The sequence below is a fragment of the Gambusia affinis genome, linkage group LG10 (assembly GCF_019740435.1).
Source record: "Gambusia affinis linkage group LG10, SWU_Gaff_1.0, whole genome shotgun sequence".
Lineage (NCBI taxonomy): Eukaryota > Metazoa > Chordata > Actinopteri > Cyprinodontiformes > Poeciliidae > Gambusia > Gambusia affinis.
In genome coordinates, this window is record NC_057877.1 from 23,310,542 (window position 1) to 23,329,038 (window position 18,497).

At 39.0% G+C, this 18,497-nt stretch overlaps 1 protein-coding gene across 3 annotated transcripts in view; it reads right to left on the reverse strand.

Annotated features, from left to right (window-relative positions):
- The window catches only part of dennd1b (DENN/MADD domain containing 1B), a 135,946-nt gene that overhangs the window by 51,585 nt on the left and 65,864 nt on the right, over positions 1 to 18,497 (reverse strand). For all 3 annotated transcript variants that reach the window (XM_044130502.1, XM_044130503.1, XM_044130504.1), the window contains 3 exons: positions 6,461 to 6,561; positions 3,228 to 3,273; positions 227 to 328 (listed from right to left, as the gene is read on the reverse strand). In XM_044130502.1, coding sequence (XP_043986437.1) covers positions 227 to 328; positions 3,228 to 3,273; positions 6,461 to 6,561 — 249 coding nt within the window. The remainder of the gene's footprint in view (positions 1 to 226; positions 329 to 3,227; positions 3,274 to 6,460; positions 6,562 to 18,497) is intronic.

Below are 18,497 nucleotides of genomic sequence, written 5' to 3' on the forward strand. Positions count from 1 at the left end.
ATCTGAGAAGCCAGAGCTGCAGTCATTAATGATGTGGGGAGGGGACAGAGCTGTACTTTGACAAGTTTCTGGATGTGGGTGTGCGAGCGGATCTGCGTGCACATGTGGGCAGAGATGTGAGAGCGAGATTACATCGGAAGGAGAGAAGGAAAATAACCTTGATGTGTTGCATGTGGAATGACACAATAAAAGGCTGAGATGTTGGAGATGGTTGTGTGTTTCTCACCACATCGCTGGGTAGGTTGTGCAGGTCATCAAACGAGGTTTCCAGGGTGTTTGTGTCCACATTCAGAATGACCACATCCTCCAGTGATCGACTGCGTACCCTCTATAAGACAAAATGTGTAGTGTGATCTATAGCAGCTGTGGACCGAGTGAAAACTTCAAAATATATCGAGTTTGGAAAAAACGCAGCGACTGGAACTGCGTGTGTCTGTCTTATTCCACTGTCTGTTGAGTCACAGCACAAGCATGCAAACCTCAACTTAATGAGGAATGATTCTGTGATCACCTGAAACAACAGCAAAGGGAAAGACGGCTGGGAGAACATATTGAGACACATGAAAGCTGGGATGGAAAATGCAGATTATTGCCACAAATCGGGGGTTTTTTGGCACAAAAAAATAATTTTAATTATTTTATGAACTTGTTTATTGTCATTTCACGTTAGGAAAGAAGCATTCCTCAAATTTTGACAAGCTGTAATTTTAAATAAATACTTAAAGTTGCCACTTTTGGGGAGTAATTTTGAATAAATCTTGTCAACAATTTATAGAACAAAAAATTTGTTTAATAACACATTAAGAAATAGCAAAAATCTTAGTCTTAATTTGAGCAGAACTAATAATAGATAATTATAAGTTTTCTTCTATAACAACAAATATTTTTGTCTAAAATGTGCAAAGCTCTTCTTAAACAGCATAATTCTACATTAACATATAAGGCCTGTTTGGTGCTTTCATGTATTACTACCTAAATCCCAACTAAATGTTCACGTTTTAATATCAAAGTAAAATAACATAAATTCATCATAAATTCCCAAAAGATAATTTAATTTGTCAAAAGGAAAAATAGCTAAACATCTTTCAGTGAATAAACTACCGTGCATGAGATTGCCCATATGTTTGGTTTACTGCTACAGCTACACCAGTTACTTAAACAGAATCTACAAGGTAATAGATCAGAAAAAAAACAAAAGATCATGCCCTGATCTTGATTACGTTCAAAAGCAGATGAGACATTGACTTCTATCAGTCTGAAAAGGGTTAAAACACCATGACTAAGGTTTAGTAAGAGTCAATGTTGAGAACGAGTTGGAAGGTCAAAATGACACTTTGACCTATCCAACATATGCAAACAAAGATCTTGAGGATTAAAAAGAAAATTATCTGTGATCTGTTGGGAAAACAAGGAACCTTTAGGGAACTGTTGCATCCTGGGGAAAAAAACTAACTTCAGAAAAGAACATTATATCTACAGTGAAACATGGTGGTGTTTTGCATTGCTAGATGACAAAACTAAGATTTTTGCTCTGTTTCTTTAAGGAGATTGTTTCTTTCCATCAGCTTGTCACCTTAAGGTCATGAAACGGGACAATGATCCAAAATATGCTAGCATAAATATCCCTGAAAAGCTCAAAGAAAGAATAAAAATGCACAGATTTAGATGCTGACTTCAAATAGGCTGTTCATGCTCAAAAAGTGGCTGAATTAAAAGACGTCTGCAAAGAAGAGCAGGCTGCAAGACTCATTCAACAGTTATCAGAACTGTTTGTCAGACATGGGTGACAGTGATTCTGTTTTAGTTATTTAAATTTGAAAACTGAATTTTGTATTTGTTCACATATGTTTGATGATCTGAAATACTGAAGAAAACGGAAAAAAACAAAACCTGTAAAGTGGAAAACAAACCTTAGTTTTTTTTTGAAGATGTCTTTCACCCAAATTTAGTTATCAACTGAATTTCACTGAATTAGAATTGGACTGCATGTAAATGAAATCTATTTAAATGATTTGACCATTTTGGATTATCTTAATTATACATATTCTTTACATATATGGGACTAAATTAAGAATCAGAATCAGTTTTATTGGCCAAGGTTTTGAGCACAAATAAGGAATTTGTTTTCTATTTCAAGCACTACCGATAAAGCCTTACAAGGCTTGATAATTAACAATAAAAAATTGCAAAAGGAGAAAAAAATTAAAGTAGACCACCTTTACTATAACACACACATGGAAAATGAAGAATGGGGCTGAGAGGAAACATTTGGACTCTAAGCGCGCGTTCCACAGAACCAGAAACATCATGCATCAACAACAACCCAGCGATGCTGTGCTGTGCCGTGCGCATCCTGATGGCGACAAATTCAACAATTATTTCAGTGTGGTGCAGGAAGGATATGGGCAGGTGTGGTGTGTGTGTGTGTGTGAGTGGGGTGGGAGGCAGCATAGTGTGTGAATTTCTAGTTTGTCACTTTTGTGACAGCCTGTGCAGCGGAGGCTCACATGCTGATCTGGACTAATTATGTAGTGGCGGAAAGAAGGTCTGTCACGGATGCAGAGTGTGATAAATACTGCCACTGCCGCAACTGTCATACAAGTATCACACACACACAAATGCACGCGCATGAGCGCAAACACACGTGTGCATAACATTATAGGCAATTACACATGCACACGTACGCACACACCTAGAAACTAGCACTCGCACACGAGTGCAAAAATGTGTGGGCTCTTGCGTCATGCGTTCACATGAAACAGTCGCACTGATGACGGCCTGCTCCCCAACCAACACAGGGTTTAACAATGAAGAAGAAAAGCTCTTTGTTTGCAGATGCTTTTTCTGCCTTTCTGTCTCTGCCTTCTGTACTTCTGGTTCAGAAGCCAAGGCACACACAAGCAGTAGACAGAGCAAAAACAGACAAAAGAAAAAAAAAGAAAAAGATGTGAAACTGTAAAAAGTTAGGATTTTTAAAAGTAGCATTGTTTAATTCATGATGAATTAACTCTTAAATATTCGACAGAAACTCAGAATTGAGTCGTCATTTGTTTCCGACACCGAAGTTCAACAAAACATCTGGATTAGCAATGAATAATCAAAATCAGTTTTCACAGTTTACACATTTCAACCCCCGGTTTCAAAACACAGGACATTCATGGAGCATCTTGATTTTTTTACAGTAACATTTGTAGCATTTGCATGGATAAAGTAATCTGGTAACATACCTCAAGCAGACTATAGTGAACTCCCACGAAGTATGGCATCGGAGCACTGAGGATGTGGAAAGTACAAGACATCTGTTAGTGGTGTATACAGATGCAATGTTTAATTGGAAAATAGCATCTACCTTTCAGTCATTTTATACTAATTTAAATAACTAAAGATTGAAGTGTCTTCACTGTATGGATCTGTTGCTTTTTTCCAAAATTCATACATAAGACATGCACCAATCTGGATTTTTCCAGGCACATACCAATATCCTGTTTTCTTTTACATTTGACCAAGTCCGATTTTTCTTGCTGAGGACAATAAGATATAAAAGATAAAAACAGAATATACCGCATATATACTTAGATAGAGGTGGCAGATCTTAATGCAACAAAAAATAGGAGAATAGATTAATCCTTTTTATACTTCAAAGGACAAGATTAAACTTTTCCAACTACATGCTAGTTAATGTTTTTATAGATAAAAAGTGTTAAAGTTTAATTAAAAAGAAAAAATAATCAGATTCTATAGTATATTATTTAGTGAGTCTTTATCTTGTGTGAGTGATTAGTCCACTTTTATACACTAATCTGTGAGAAAAACATGTCTGATAATCCAGACTGATCAATTAAAGATACAAAGCATCAAAAATGAAGACGATTTATGTTAAGCCAATACTTAACACAGAACAAAATACTAAATGTGCACTGAAAAATAATCTGAAGTCAGGATGTCATAACATGATAATGTCACAGGCAGCAACAAGCCTTTTTATATCCAAGGCCCTCAGAACAGTGGAGTTATTTTTATAGAATCCAGGTGCAATAAATGCTGTTTCCCTTTTCCTGCCTTTACAGAAAAAATACACACTGCTGTCACTAATGTGTGAATAGAACATAGTTTAAGAACGTAGACAGCAACAAAAGTTGATCAGGCACCTTGAATCTCCTCAGAGACAGCTGCTAAATGACTGATCATATTCCAAGAAGTATTTCTGAGATTCTCTTTTTTTTATGTTTTAACTCAAAAATGGACAGTATCACTAAATGTGATTATACTTATCCTAAAGGTTCTCTGAAATATAAAGGACAGTGATTGGTTTATAAAGGAATTAAGGGATTAGGCCCTGAATAGATCTCAGAGTTGCTGTTCAGGTTCAAACTTTTCACTCAGTGTTTCCAGGATCAGAACAAAAAGAAAGGAAGTAATGTTCAGAAAATAGTATTTTTGTTAAAGTTCATTAAAAAAAACAATATTCAATATTTCTTAGAATATTAGTCCACTAATTTTTTTTCTTAATACAACAGTGACTTGATAGGTATGTGCAAGACAGTCACTATCGCCCCTCACAAAGAAGACAAGGTTCAAGAAAGCTGCATCCCAATATATTAATGGGCAATTAGAAGAAAAAATATGGTGGAAAAGAAGGGCACAAGTAACGCAGCTAAATGTAATCCTGAGAGGACCTAGCGAAACCCAATCAATAATTTGGTGGATTCAGATTTGAAGACAAGGACTACATGACAGGTTATTTAAGGCCAACTGTGAAGTTTCCACAATGATGATTTTTTTTGAGCCATGATCGTTGGCTTGTGGTGGTCCACTGTGTCGTATCAAACCCAAAGTGGGAGCAGAGATTTAACAGCACATTTTCAAGCTCGTCATGGTTACCAGTGTCCATTTTCTAGAAGGTTTTGAAACCTGCAAGAACAGTCAAAATCTCCAATATATGGCTTTGTAACAATGGGAACTTTCGGTTTCAAAGCTAACCTGACCTAATTATCAAGAGGAAGATGAGGCACCAAACCCAACAATGTATAAGAGCTGAAGTCAAGCAAAAGGAGCCCAAACCATCAATATGTGCATACACTGTACAGACCATGTAGATATTTTTCAGTTTGAAACATTTTCATAGGTTGCAAAAATAACATCCCTATTCTGTGAGAAGCAAAATTTGAGGTTTTTCATTAAGTATAATATTCAAAACTAGTAGATTGGAATATATTACAGTGTGTGTAAAAGATCTACGTTATGCATGAGTTTAAATTTTTGAATTATATAAATACATTTTTAATAATATTAAAAATGCAACTGGGTTGTACCTAGTTGTTTATGTTGCTTAGCACTGGAAACAACTCACTGAAAACACACACTTTCCAACAAACTGTTGGCATTTTCAGATCAGAACATTTCTAAAATGCCTTTTGCATTTCCCCGTTTCTTTTTCGCTTTCACTATTATTCCTAAAACTTTGTCTTTCAATGTAATTTTTCATTTTCTCTTTAAACCGCTTACCTGTGTAAGAATATCATAAAAAGGTTTCCTTGTTTGAAAAAAATAAAAAATAAAATAAGAGGCCTTCTGGATGTTCTTACAGTCCTTTACTTTAGCATGTTTCTGGTCAGAGTGATTTATAAACCAAAAGCTTGTAATCACTTTAAAGTGACAGAATAAAAACAAATAGGCAGGCCTGTCATGTTTATTGGATGCCCAACTTTGACTTACAGAATTTCAGATGTAATGTAGAGGAACACAGAACATCTAATGTAATTTAGTTATCCCATCAGGGAACGGAGGACACCCCGTCATTTAATAAGGTAACGATGAGTCTTTGCAGAGTGATGGAAATCACATTTCCCTGTCAGTGAAGAACAGTTTCGCTGAGATGATCTGTTCCTCCTGGAAATGCTCTGCACTGTACAAGCAATCCCATTCAACCATGCTGACGTCAACACATGTACGCTACGTCTGCACTGATAAAAAGTTAACCTAAAACCATGCAGATTTTGTAGACACCACTTCTGCTCTCCGTTCAGTCTCAATCAAGTCCAATCAGATTTGTTGGATTTGTGTTGGAAGGGAGGTAATGAACCCCTCAGAGAGTTCAGACCATGATGAGAGCGTGCCGCTAAGAACTGCCATAAAATATAGAGTAAGGTGATCTGGTCCGTTCATTATGTGCGGAGCCGTGCTGGAGAAGGCGTACGCGCAGAAACACAAAGACTGAGTGGGAGAACGTGTGGACATGTGTGGCAACGCTTTAACACAGAGATCTCAGTGGCTAAAACTGATGCATAACTGTTGCACATGATGCAGTGTGTGTGACTATATGTCTGCATGCTGAGATCCAGCATCAGGCGACGAGAGCAAAGAGGAGAGGGTGGAAAAAGAAAGGAAAAAAATAGCAGCAGAAACATTTTCTTTAAGTTGATAATGATTGTGTTTGTGCTTTAGAGGTTGTCGGGCTTACCAGCAATAGTCCAGAAGATGCGGAGGCAGAACCGGGATGAAGATGTGCTGCCAGTACATCGGAAAGAGCAAAGCCGCTGCACCGTGGACGCATGCAGTTAACTACACACAGAAAGACAGGAAGGGACACCGTCAGCCCAACTTTACATACAGAGAAATGTCTTCTCACTGTTACAAACACAACAAAACCACAGCAACTGTTACTAACAAGATCTAGGCTAATAAAACATGCTTTTATTTCAGAGATTTACATGTTCATTTCAATACATAATGATATCATTGACTGTTTGTTTTAATCTGTCAGTCAGAATGGGAAACAACATGAACACATTTCAAGCATTTTCTTTCTGTGAATCTTGATGATTTCAGCTTTCAGCGGATGAAATCCCCAAATTCAGAAATATTACAGAAGACCAAATAAAATACATATTTTACAGACAGAAATATCAGCTAAAAAAGGAAAAAAAGTTTGTTGATCTGCTGTACATTGTGCAGTTAATACTTTATCTGGGCTCTTTTAGCATGAATTACTGCATCAATGAGGCATGTGGACTTGCTGATTGCTATTTTCCCCTCCTACAGACTAGGAAACTTTGATTTCCAAATTAAATACAAAATTTACTTTCATCTGAAAAGATACATTTCTTGTTTTTTTTTCCTCCTTAGGCCACTTCAGCACTTTTCCTGGATAGGTCTGTGTTTTTGCTCTTGAAACACCGACTAAATCTGCACTTCAGACCTTACGATTCTCCTCTGAACTCTTGGATGGGCTTGGCATTAGAGTCCTCTTGAGGCTGTGATCGTCAGTTTCTTTTTTCTGCCAGTTTTTCCTTCCACTTAACTTTCCTTTTTAATTCATTTCATTTTTATTTTATGCAATGCAGTGTCTCACTGAGATAATAAATAAATAAATAAATAAATACATTTTTCTAAGGGGAGCCTTAGAAAAATATTGCCAGTATGACAAAAAATGTATATGCTCTTTGGAGTCCGTGACAGTGGGCTGATCAAATCTCAAGTAAGCAGTCATTCACAAAAATTGTTTGAGCCACAACTATTTTGAGAAATTATTGGCAGAATTTAATTGTTGATGTTATAACTTACTAAAAGGTGCCTGTGATTATGCTACTCATTGAAAAATTGAGGCGAGCATAAATAAAAGCCATAAAAATAAACTTTTCACAGGAAACATGGGGAAAAAGCAGATTAAAACCTAAACAAGCAGGCTGGATGTTTCCTTGACCCTGAAGAAAAAGATAATAGAGGAGTAAAGAGATCGGTATAAAATAGGGAAAATATTTTGACCTAATGCAAAGTAACATTTGTCTTGATTAAAGTGTTGTACTCGGTCTTGATTTTTTTGTCTAAAAAATATGGTTTTTTATTACAAATGAGAAAACAATAAAGTCAGACTATTTCTATTGAAGAGGGGTTTGTGCTGTGACCTGCACAAAAAAAGACAACAAAAGAAAGGCAAAAACAGCACTGACAGCAGCCATAAAAATCTGAGAAAATCTGAGAAATGACTGGGGGGAAAAAAATGGAATAATTAACCTCGTTTTTAACAAATAATGAGCCACAATCATGTAAGGATGACATTGCTTTTCAAAGAGCCTTTTTACATTGTCAAACCAATATTACACTCAGAATTAAAGTCATCGTCTCCCATTGTCTTAAAGCAAACGCCCCCCTCCTTTCCTGACATGACATGTCACAAAAACTCAGCAATAGTAATGACCAGCAGCACACACACACTCACACACGCATACACAGAGAGACACAGCAGGAGACAGAGGCGTTAGCTCATCCCCCAGATTAAAATAACATGATTAAATATGGAAAGAGAACAGAGGTCTGAGGGGCTCCTGCGGGACTTCATTAGGGCAAATTGCCAAAGAATGAAACATGAGTTAGCCAAGAGAGACTGCGGGCTAGGCCAATACCGCCGGGACCCCCGCAGCAGCAGCCGCCGTTATACCGCTGCAGCTTCACAGCCAAAGTGTGAAGCGGACACACACTATCACACACGCACAGCTACCAGGAGACCCCCCCTGCTCGCTGACACGCAGAGTGTCACAATTGACCGGCCAAAAGCCGGAGAGCGCGGTGGCTGAAAGCAACCACAGCCAGAGGAAGAGATGAAGAAAAAGATGAAGAGGGTGTGGGGGGTGTCCAAATACACCCTCTGATGAAGCTCAGGCATCTAAGAAAGAAAAGAAGCATTCATGTGTTTGTGTGTCCAGCCCCCCATCCCTCCTCCGTTTGTTTTAACTGCATTCATTTTTCATATCAGCCGGCAAACAAAAAGCAATGATTTTCTTTCTTATTGTCTTTCACACACAGAATCCCACAATACTTAAGACTTAATCAACATTTAATTGGTGTCTTGCTCTGTGTATCTGCATATGCATATTCCTGCTTCCTGCTGTCTGAAAATGAAACAACAATGCCACACTCCTGTCAGGATTAATTTCTTGGCAAACACTTTGGGGTTTTTTTTTGTTAATTCTGAAAATAAATCAATGCGATGAATATTAATAAGCTGAACTGAGTGCGCTCGGCAAAAAGAAGGGCTATCAAAACTATCACACCCTTCTTCCGTCTAGTAAGGGGCCATTAAATCGTGATGAAGCGGGGTCACCGATCTGCCTGCGGACCTACGCTGAGACACACACACACGCACGCTGAGTGAGGAGCCAACAGGCGGGTGTATTCCTCCTCTGGGAGTGCGAGACAAGCCCCAGCCATTCGCTGGTACCAGGAGGTAATGGCACAGAACACCTCGCTAACCAACTCCAATTATCTCCACTAGGCCTCAAGGTGAGCCCCCCAACTGGCATGATTTACTCTCAGGTTGAAAGTGAAAACAAGTCTCTCTCTCTCTGTGTGTCTCTGTCTCGCTCCGGCTCAGGCTGGGTGGCTGACTCGGGGGAGCTGGCTGGGAAAGGGAGTCCGAAACTCGGATTATGATTTATAACGCAAATCTAGATTACGCTCCTCTTTTATTTGTTATCTACAAAGCGATGGAGGCAACAGTGTGCTTCCTTAGATAAAGGAAGTTGGAAGAAACTCCACAGGAATAGTTCACATATTTGCTTCTCAAAACTCTTAGATTAATACAAATCCCTGTGTCCTTGCGCAGGTTTTAGAACAAATGAGGCAAAAAGTAAAACGGGAGATAAATTGAAAGAAAAAAAAAATAATAACCCCCCGTTTTTTCTTCATTTAGAGGAGAGCTTCACATGAGAGTGGGTCATGAGAGGCTAAGGCTGATAAAATATTTGCCAGGCTGATAAATAATAGATGAGTGGAGCCAAATGGCTTACACGCTCCACAAAAGACCTGGGTGCTTAATATTCCATTCAATGGAGAATCACAGATACAGTCCCCAAGAACAAATACAGGATTAGGTGCTGGGTCCAGTCCTCAGGGACCAGGGCTCTGCCCGGTAATGAGGGGCTGCCTGCCTCTTATGCTGTGTGTGTGTGTAGATGCGTGTGCGGGCGTGTGTGTGTGTGTTGCCCCCTCCGCTGAGAGAAGCTAACCGATTATACAGCGACAGCCTGCTTCAAAAAGCAGTCAAGGTCTTTGGTTCTGCCCTGAGAGCTTTTTAGTGTGCTGTGGCTTAGGCGGAAAGTGGCCAAACGAACGACGGTTTCTGCAGACCCATTCAGTGAGACTAAAGGACAGACGGGGGGCAGAGGGGGACAGACGGAGGGACAGAAAGACAGAACAGAGAGGGAGGAGGGGAAAGTTGGTGAAGAAAGAAGGAATAAAGAAGGACAAGATGAATGCAAACTTTGACACCGGAAGCAAAACTAAAACTGAGAATTCAGACACCAGTTGATCAACTTCCAACTCTAAGGCAACATTCACACGACAGGCAAATGCAGCACAAATTACCCCCAAAATTTCCAATCTGTGCCGCTTCCATATTTGGATACATATCTTGTTGTTTCAAAGTATCTTCAGTCTGAACAGTGATGCTGCATTTTATCCGACTTTCATACAATGTTTACATCATACATTGATGTAAACAATGTATGAAAATTATGATTATGAACTTGGAAAAGAAGTCTGTCACTGAAGAACATCACTCCACTCTTACTCCTGGCTCTCGCTATTCATCCAACAAACTTCTCTACAAAAGTTGCAATCAATGCTGCATAAAAGTCTGTTGTTCTTTTATTTGTTTTGTAACAATACTTTTCGCTTTCTTTGCGAAAATCGATCCACAGACAGCATATTACTTCCGTAAACAACGTGCTGCTGTGTGATGTCATCATTCTTCTTCGGCACATGTGGGTCGATTTGGGGTCATAAATCTTTCACACAGAAGTCTCACTGCGGTCGGGTTTAATTAAAGGCATGAACGACTGAAATTGAGCATAAAGACCTGCTGTGTTAGTGCAGTCTAATTTCATACTTGATGCAAGCAGCAAACAGCTCAGTATCTTATAAAGTTTTTCTTACATAAGTTATTAGAAACTTTACTCATCATTATTTTAAATCATCACAATGTCCCCAATACCTGAAGTAATCTTAAACAACTCAGCCACTAAAATTCACATCATATTTGGAGATCAGGCACAGTGAACCTCCATCCAACTGATTAAATGTATCTTTTTGAATCCTCAGGGTGAATTCATGACACTTCAAATAAAAAAACAAATATTGCATCTGAGCAGTCTTTTGGGACTGTGAAGTTTCACACATTAAAACTGTGATGACAACTGCGATTCAAGGTATTGTGCAGCTCTAACACAAAAATAAAACTAATTAATATTCACTTACAGCAATGAAGACAAGTGTAAATTACATTAAAAACAAATAAAAAGTTTTCTGCACAGTTATCAGCGATTTTGGCTGTTATCAAATGTCTTTCCAATTTTCAGCAGCTCTTGTTTTCTTCTTAGTCACTGAATGTAGTTCATGTTTGGAAGAAAAAGCATTTCAGGAAAAAAAATTCTAAACTATTTCTAAAATTTTACATCCAAACACACTTACATAAACAAATGGGCAAAAGGTTAAGTGAATATGCATGTGTAGCAATTAATTATTATTGATGCCATGCACAAGTATTCATACTATTCAATTTGTTTCCTTTTTGTCACGTCCCAAACACAAACCTCAGGGTGTTTTATTGTGATTTCATAAATAGATAAATGCAAAGTGAAGCATACTAGTAAAATGGAAATGAAATGACACAACTGTTTTTTAAAATAAAAATCTGATAAATGTTCATATGTATTCAGCCACCCTGAACCAATACTTTGCACAACAACATTTTGCTGCAGTTACATCTACATGATTTGTGGGATATGTCTCCACCAGCTTTGCACATCTACAACTTTTATTTATTTATTTTACAATACACCACAAACTCGGTCAGCTTGGATGGAGAGCATCTGTGAATGTCAATTTCCCATCCTTGCCCCAGATTCTCATTTGGATTCAGGTCTGGACTTTGGTTGTGCCATTCTAACACATCAATATGCTTTGATACAAACTGCAGCTCTAGCTGTAGGTTTACGGTTGTTCTGGAAGGTGAACCTTCACCTCAGTCTCAAACTTTGTATATAAGAGATTTATTTCCAGGATTTCTGTTTCACTGTCCTGGCTGACAGAAAGGATCACCACAGCATGGCACTGCCACCATCATGTTTTACTATAGGATTGTGAAAACATGGAGGTGGCAATAGATAATGGAAGATGTCGACTGAGTTTGAGTTTTGTAGTTGAGTTGTTCTGTTCACAGATTTGCGAGTACGTAAGAAAGCGACATGACCAGAGCATCTTCTTCATCTACATGTCTTGTGGCTTACTGCACACAGGATTTCTTCTTGCAACATTTCTATAAAGACCACAGTTGTAGAGTACAGGAAAGAAAGTTGTCCCGATAACAGATTTTCCCAGCTGAGCTGTGAATCTCTGCAGCCCCTCCAGATTCACCCTGGGCTTCTTAGCTGCTTCTTTAAATAATGTGTTACTTATCCTACTTTTCAGTTTAGGTGGGCAGCTACGTATTGGTAGATTTACAGCTGTACCATTCTTTTTTCATTTTTGGATAATGGATTGAAGTTACTCAAGGCTTGGAATATTGATATCTCTACTAGATATCTAGTAGACATCAATAGGTATCTACTAGATATCTCTACTTTAAGATTCTCCAGGAATCCAAATTCAAAAACATCTATTTTTCATCTCTCTCAGAGAGTTAGACAAAAAATATATTTCTGCATAAAGAGCTTGAAAGAGAGGAAGGAATGGCAATAAAAAATGAGATCCTAGTTTTGTTATGTTCGTCTCCAGGCTGTATTCTAGAATACTTTTTACAGAATGTGTAAAGGTAATGGAGAACGAGAAAATCTCTGGTCACCGACTCCCTTAGTTTTGTGGTGTCATATTTTAAATTACTGTCTAGATTTAAACAACTCAAGGTATCCAAAATATAATTTGCACCCCAATTAAATATATATTTTTTAATGTAAATGATTCCTGGCTGTGGTACAGCTGGACATTGTTTATACAGTTTTCTGTATACTTGTGTTGATCTTTTTTTTGTTCTAATAATGATAAAATAGAAATAAATAAAAGAAAATAGAATAAAATTTTCCATGACAGTGTTTGGTCATTATTGTTGTCGATAGACAATGTGGCCTACACCAAACAGCTGGATTTGCACTACTGAGATTCAAGTACACACATACACACTGTCAATTTGTAAATTTCAAGCCACACTTATGAGTTTTATATTTCCCTTCATCATTATGTACAATTAAGTGTTATTTCATGTTGCTCTATGTGAGGAAATCCTAAAATGTATATATTGAACTCATGCAGCTCACATATCAGCAAACATGTTCCACCCACATCATTATTCTTTACTGGATGCTGAAGGAACATAAAATCGCTGAATCTTATTCACGTATATTGGGATAAACAATAAAACAGACTTAAAAGCCATAAAATATACTCTGCTTTTCCATCCTGAAGTGTCTTACTGGACTTGTTCAACTGTAAAGAAACAGATTGCGGAAGAAACCGGCTGCTGCTCCAGGCGGTGTAATTTAATTTGACAGGAGGAACGGTATCAACATAGCTGCTCTTGACCTTCTCACACCAGCTTTAAACGCTCATTTCCCCTCAACTAGCATTTTACTTCTAACTCAATCCCCCACACATTTGCCAAACTCAGTCCTGCAGTGCCTTGCAAAAATATTTATATGAACTGAAGGTTTTCACATTTCATCACATTACCATTACAAACTTCCATGCATTTTGTTGGGCTATATTGTGAAGTCAAAAGAAAATAATAGATATTTTTTAAAATCTGCTGCAACTAAAATTGTGTGCACTTATTTTCATCCCTGTTTACTCTGATGCACCTAAATGCAGAATCTTTATCAAGAGGACAACTAAGTGGGGAAAGAATCTGTTAGCAGGACATACACATCACAAATCTGGCTTTGGTGACGGCAAAGCTGAATTGTTAAGAGAAATTCAAAAGAGGTCCTGCAGGGGAAACAGCAAATGAGGAAGAAAGTGCAAAACAATGTGTGGAGAAAAACTAAAAGTAAATGACCCATAGCATATGCCTACTGTGAAACATTTTGGTGACATTAGCGGGTCAAAGTTGATGGTAAGAAGGTAAATAAGGGACAGTCTTGGAAAAAAACTATTAAAAGTGGCAAAACCCAGAATTATAATGGAATAGTTAAGATTGAAGCATATTTATGTGATCGAATGGTCTAATCATTATCTGTGGGAAAACTATAAAACTGATTTTTAAAGATGCTCTACATACAGTCTGACTGAGTTTTGAACGATTCTGGTAAATTTGAAAAAAAAAGAAGAAGAAAAGAAAAAAGAAAAAACGGGCCATGTAGCCACCCAGTTACATTTTCCTCTTCTTCCTCATTTATCCTGTTACTTTATCACTGCGTTGGCCCTTCCCTGTCTTCTCCTACGCACTAAGTCACCAATTATGCATGCTCTGCTTTCCACCGTGTTGACAAACGTTGATGTCAAGCCTCGGAAGGGCACAAACACAGGTATATTGCACTGGGAAAGAAGTAGAGGACATGCAGGGTGGCGCATGTAGCCGCTAACACCAGGCCTCCCACACAGGAAGACAGAAGGCATGAGGGGCAAACACAAACACCTGCAAGAGCACATAGGGGAGACTGTAGTAACATGAGCCATTTTTCATACTTAGGCTCACTAAGTAAAGATCTTAAGTATTACACAAAGGCAACTTTGGTTTGGTCGCTAACTTGTATGTCCACATATATTTCACGATGTGCATATCTTCAAACAATCAGGAACATAACAGTTTGGATAATACAGCATATTAAAAAAGTTGCTTCATGATTCAACTTACCCGTGTATGGGGTAAGTTGAACTGTATTCCCTAATACACACACACACATACACACACACCATAACGTTCTTCTCCAACTCCACTCCAAGCGCTAGAACTGAATCCTTGGCAAGTTGAAGCTAAACTACACTTTTATCTTTGGTTTATGACCTCATGTTATAACTCATACATAGGACAACTGATTTATAAAACTAATTTTTAAATATCTGTTATGGTCTAAACACAATTCTTATGAAACGTACCATAGACTAAAAAATGTTTTTTTTAAAGGGGCAGTGTTATCTTAAATTTACTTTTAATGAGCTTTAAATCAAATTCCTCATGCAATTGTTACTTTGACCTTATTCAACCAATCAGCTGTGCAAAACACTTGGGCGATCTGAGGGTTGCCTTCGATACGCATCTCATCGCTTACTCCTCGAAAAGCAGCTCTCCCTTACAGCTCCCCCCACTCAGCTCCTTCAGACTAGCCAACAGCAATTAGCAAACACCTGGTGAGACTGGGCATCCACTGAACTCTTTATATAAAGTACTTCTCAGTGCTTGTTAAAAAGCTAATAGAGGAGCGATGTTGTGATGACTTCCTGAAGGTGGAGCTTCATTTAGAGCAGAGTTTTTAAAGATACAGAGGTTCAATTTCAGGGCATTACATTACAAAGTCAAATTTCTTTCAAGTCATATTTGATATATATAATTTTTATAAAAACTGACGGTAACAGTTACTTGATTGTGATGCCTGGAAAACACCATATTTCCACTTTAAGAAATCAAAGTCTAACCACTTTACCCATGAGGTTCTTACCTTCACACACTTGAATAAATGATGCCTTCCTCCTAACTATTTGGTCACATGATCAGTGTTTTTTACCGTTTCCTAGCAACAATGGGAGGCTCAGTGTACCCCAGCATCCCCTGTTCAAGGAAAAACACATGCACATTTACAGTCCCACCAGCAACGCACAGGACACATGAGGAAGGGGAAGTTTATCGAGGACAAGCAAAGGAAGGTACTGAGGGAGCGGGATTCAGGGGGAGAATGTTCCAATGTTCTGCAGTTGCCCAACAACTGAAGGACACATTAGGACTCCCAGGAAGAGGAAGGCGATGTCAGAAAGAAAGAGGTGTAACGAGAGAGTGAGAGACAGATGGACAGAAAATAATATGTCACAAGGAAAGTATAACTAACACAGCGAGAGCTGGGAGAGGCAAAGAGAAGTCAGCGAGAGAGAGAAGAGGAACAACAGAGGAAAAAAGCTGGAAACCAGGAGACAGCTGGCACTCTAGGGCATGGTAGATGGATAGCTCCTTGTTAGCATAGGCCTGACAGCCTGATGAGAGGGCTGCTGTCAGCCGGCGCTGGCCGATAGGCAGGGCAGAGGCTGGAGGGGGAGGCTGGGTAGATGAAAGACACGGGTGGGGTGCGGCGGCAGCGGTGGTGGGTTCCTCCCTACTGACTAGTTAGAAGAAGGGCTGATGCACCCCTATTATACGGACCTATGACAAGACTGCACACACGGCTGGCTGCCGCCCCCTGCACCACCACCAACTGGCTTTTTAAAAACAGCGGTACCATTCACCTCTGGTCACAAAACAGCAATAAGTCAACTGGCGCATGGATGTAAGATCATGATTTATTCCTTTGCTTTCGGCTGCTTGCAAGACGTGGCAGCCATGTACCGACAAACTGACATGCAGGGTTCACTGGGGGCTTTAACACAAGCAGCACCTTACGGAGGCAGAATATATATAAATACATGAGCTGCGATGTGTCTGATTTTTTTTTTTCCCCACTTTCTATCCCATGTTTCTGCTCGGCTGGAAAGGCGGAGGTGGTGGAAAGCAGCTGGATGTAACTAACGATGTTTCCAACAATATCTCCCAATATCTTCTTTATACGTCTTCTATCTGCGAGATCAGACTATAGAAATATAACCCATCCATCCAATGAGTGATAACACTCATTTTAACATAATGCTGTGCCAAACTCTGACAGCAATTACACGTCTCTCATCCTTTAAGGTGTTTGATCACATGACAATGGCGCGTGTAATGAGTGGAGATATTTTCGGTTAGGTGCATATCTATACACTTAGTTGGTTTTAAAAATCATGGCAGCCATTTGTGCTTGAACTACAAGGTCAATCTATCCCAACAGCAAAAATAACGCATCACAGGAGCGGTAATAACACTAGGTCAGCGAGTAATCCCACTGGGGACGTGAAAATACCTTTGTACTACATTGCCTGACATACATAGCTACCAAACCAAAACACTTCTCCCCGAGGAAGACGGATGGATAGACGACTGGCTGAGGAATTGCGGAGGATGAAAGGCTCACGGAGGTAAAGGTCTCCTAAAATATTCTGCTGGCATATATTTGCAATAAAAGCAAAAAGCGTGCTTTGTCTTCAAGTTACAGAAAGCTTTAAATCACACACCGTCTTCGTGCTAAAAAGGAAAACACTCTCACCCCTCCCCCGAGTCTGATAATTTACATCATGTTCTGCTTGTGTCACAGTCGAGGGTGCCGCCTCAGCTGAGGTTGCAGCCGGTCTGAGCCGAGGAGGGGGAGACAGGTGAAATTCTCAGAGGGGTGGGTAATCTTTACAGCTCCTCCTGATTATAGCTCCGAAGAGAGACCTTGGGAACACTTCCCCGCAGCGCCAAACACCACCAAAGGCCCCCAGCTGTTAAACCTTCTGCAGACTTGAAGATTGCGTTGGCAGGAGCCGCTCAGCTACAGATACAAATAGAAGTTGGATGACATCACTTCCCTCTCCCATCTAATCTGTCATAAACATTTGGCTCTGCCTCATCAGCTGCAGAGATAGCATGGGAGAGGAAAAGAGGGAGATGGACACACTGAGTTCCTCCCTCATGAACACAGAAATGACTCTAAATTATAAGAGTAAGCGAAGGCATGTAATAATAGATAATTTAAGGCATTTTGGACATTAATATGCTGCGGTTATATGGTACAAACAGCCACATAAAACACAGCTTCAGCCTGAATTTCACAGCCTGTCAGAGCTGGATGATTAAGAAGAGGAGCAGAGGGTGAGAGGGGGAACTGCTTCAAGTCTCTCTGAACAACTATCAAGCCATGTCAGATAAATATTCCCATCGTAATATTTAGAGTTTGAAATCCAGCTGGAATATTGATGAAGCAAATCATGTTCAATCTATTGAACAGCCTAAGGTTAGATCCAGTTTTCGTGGAATAATTTGGCATTTGAATTTGATTTAAAGCATGACGGTGCAGGTCTACAAGTTGGAAACAAGTTTTCCGAATTATTAAAGTGCAGAAGTCCTGCATTACAAAAAAACAGCTGTATTTTATGCATGAAAGTATTGTGCATTTAAAACCTTTTACATCCGTTTGTTCCCCCTCCTCGAATCAGAGAAGACTGTTTGTAATTTTTCATATGAGGAAGCCCAACTGCTTAAAGATATACAGATACATGTGCAGATAAATTAGGAGATAATTTAAAAGAAAATTCATATAAGTCATTATATTTAAGAAGTAACACTATGCATATAGATGAGCAAAGACAGCGGAGTTGACAGAGTTTGACAAACATCACAAGAAAAATATGCCGCAGAGATGTCATTGCTAACCAACCCAGCAGTTCACAGAGTGATGCATCCAAGAATA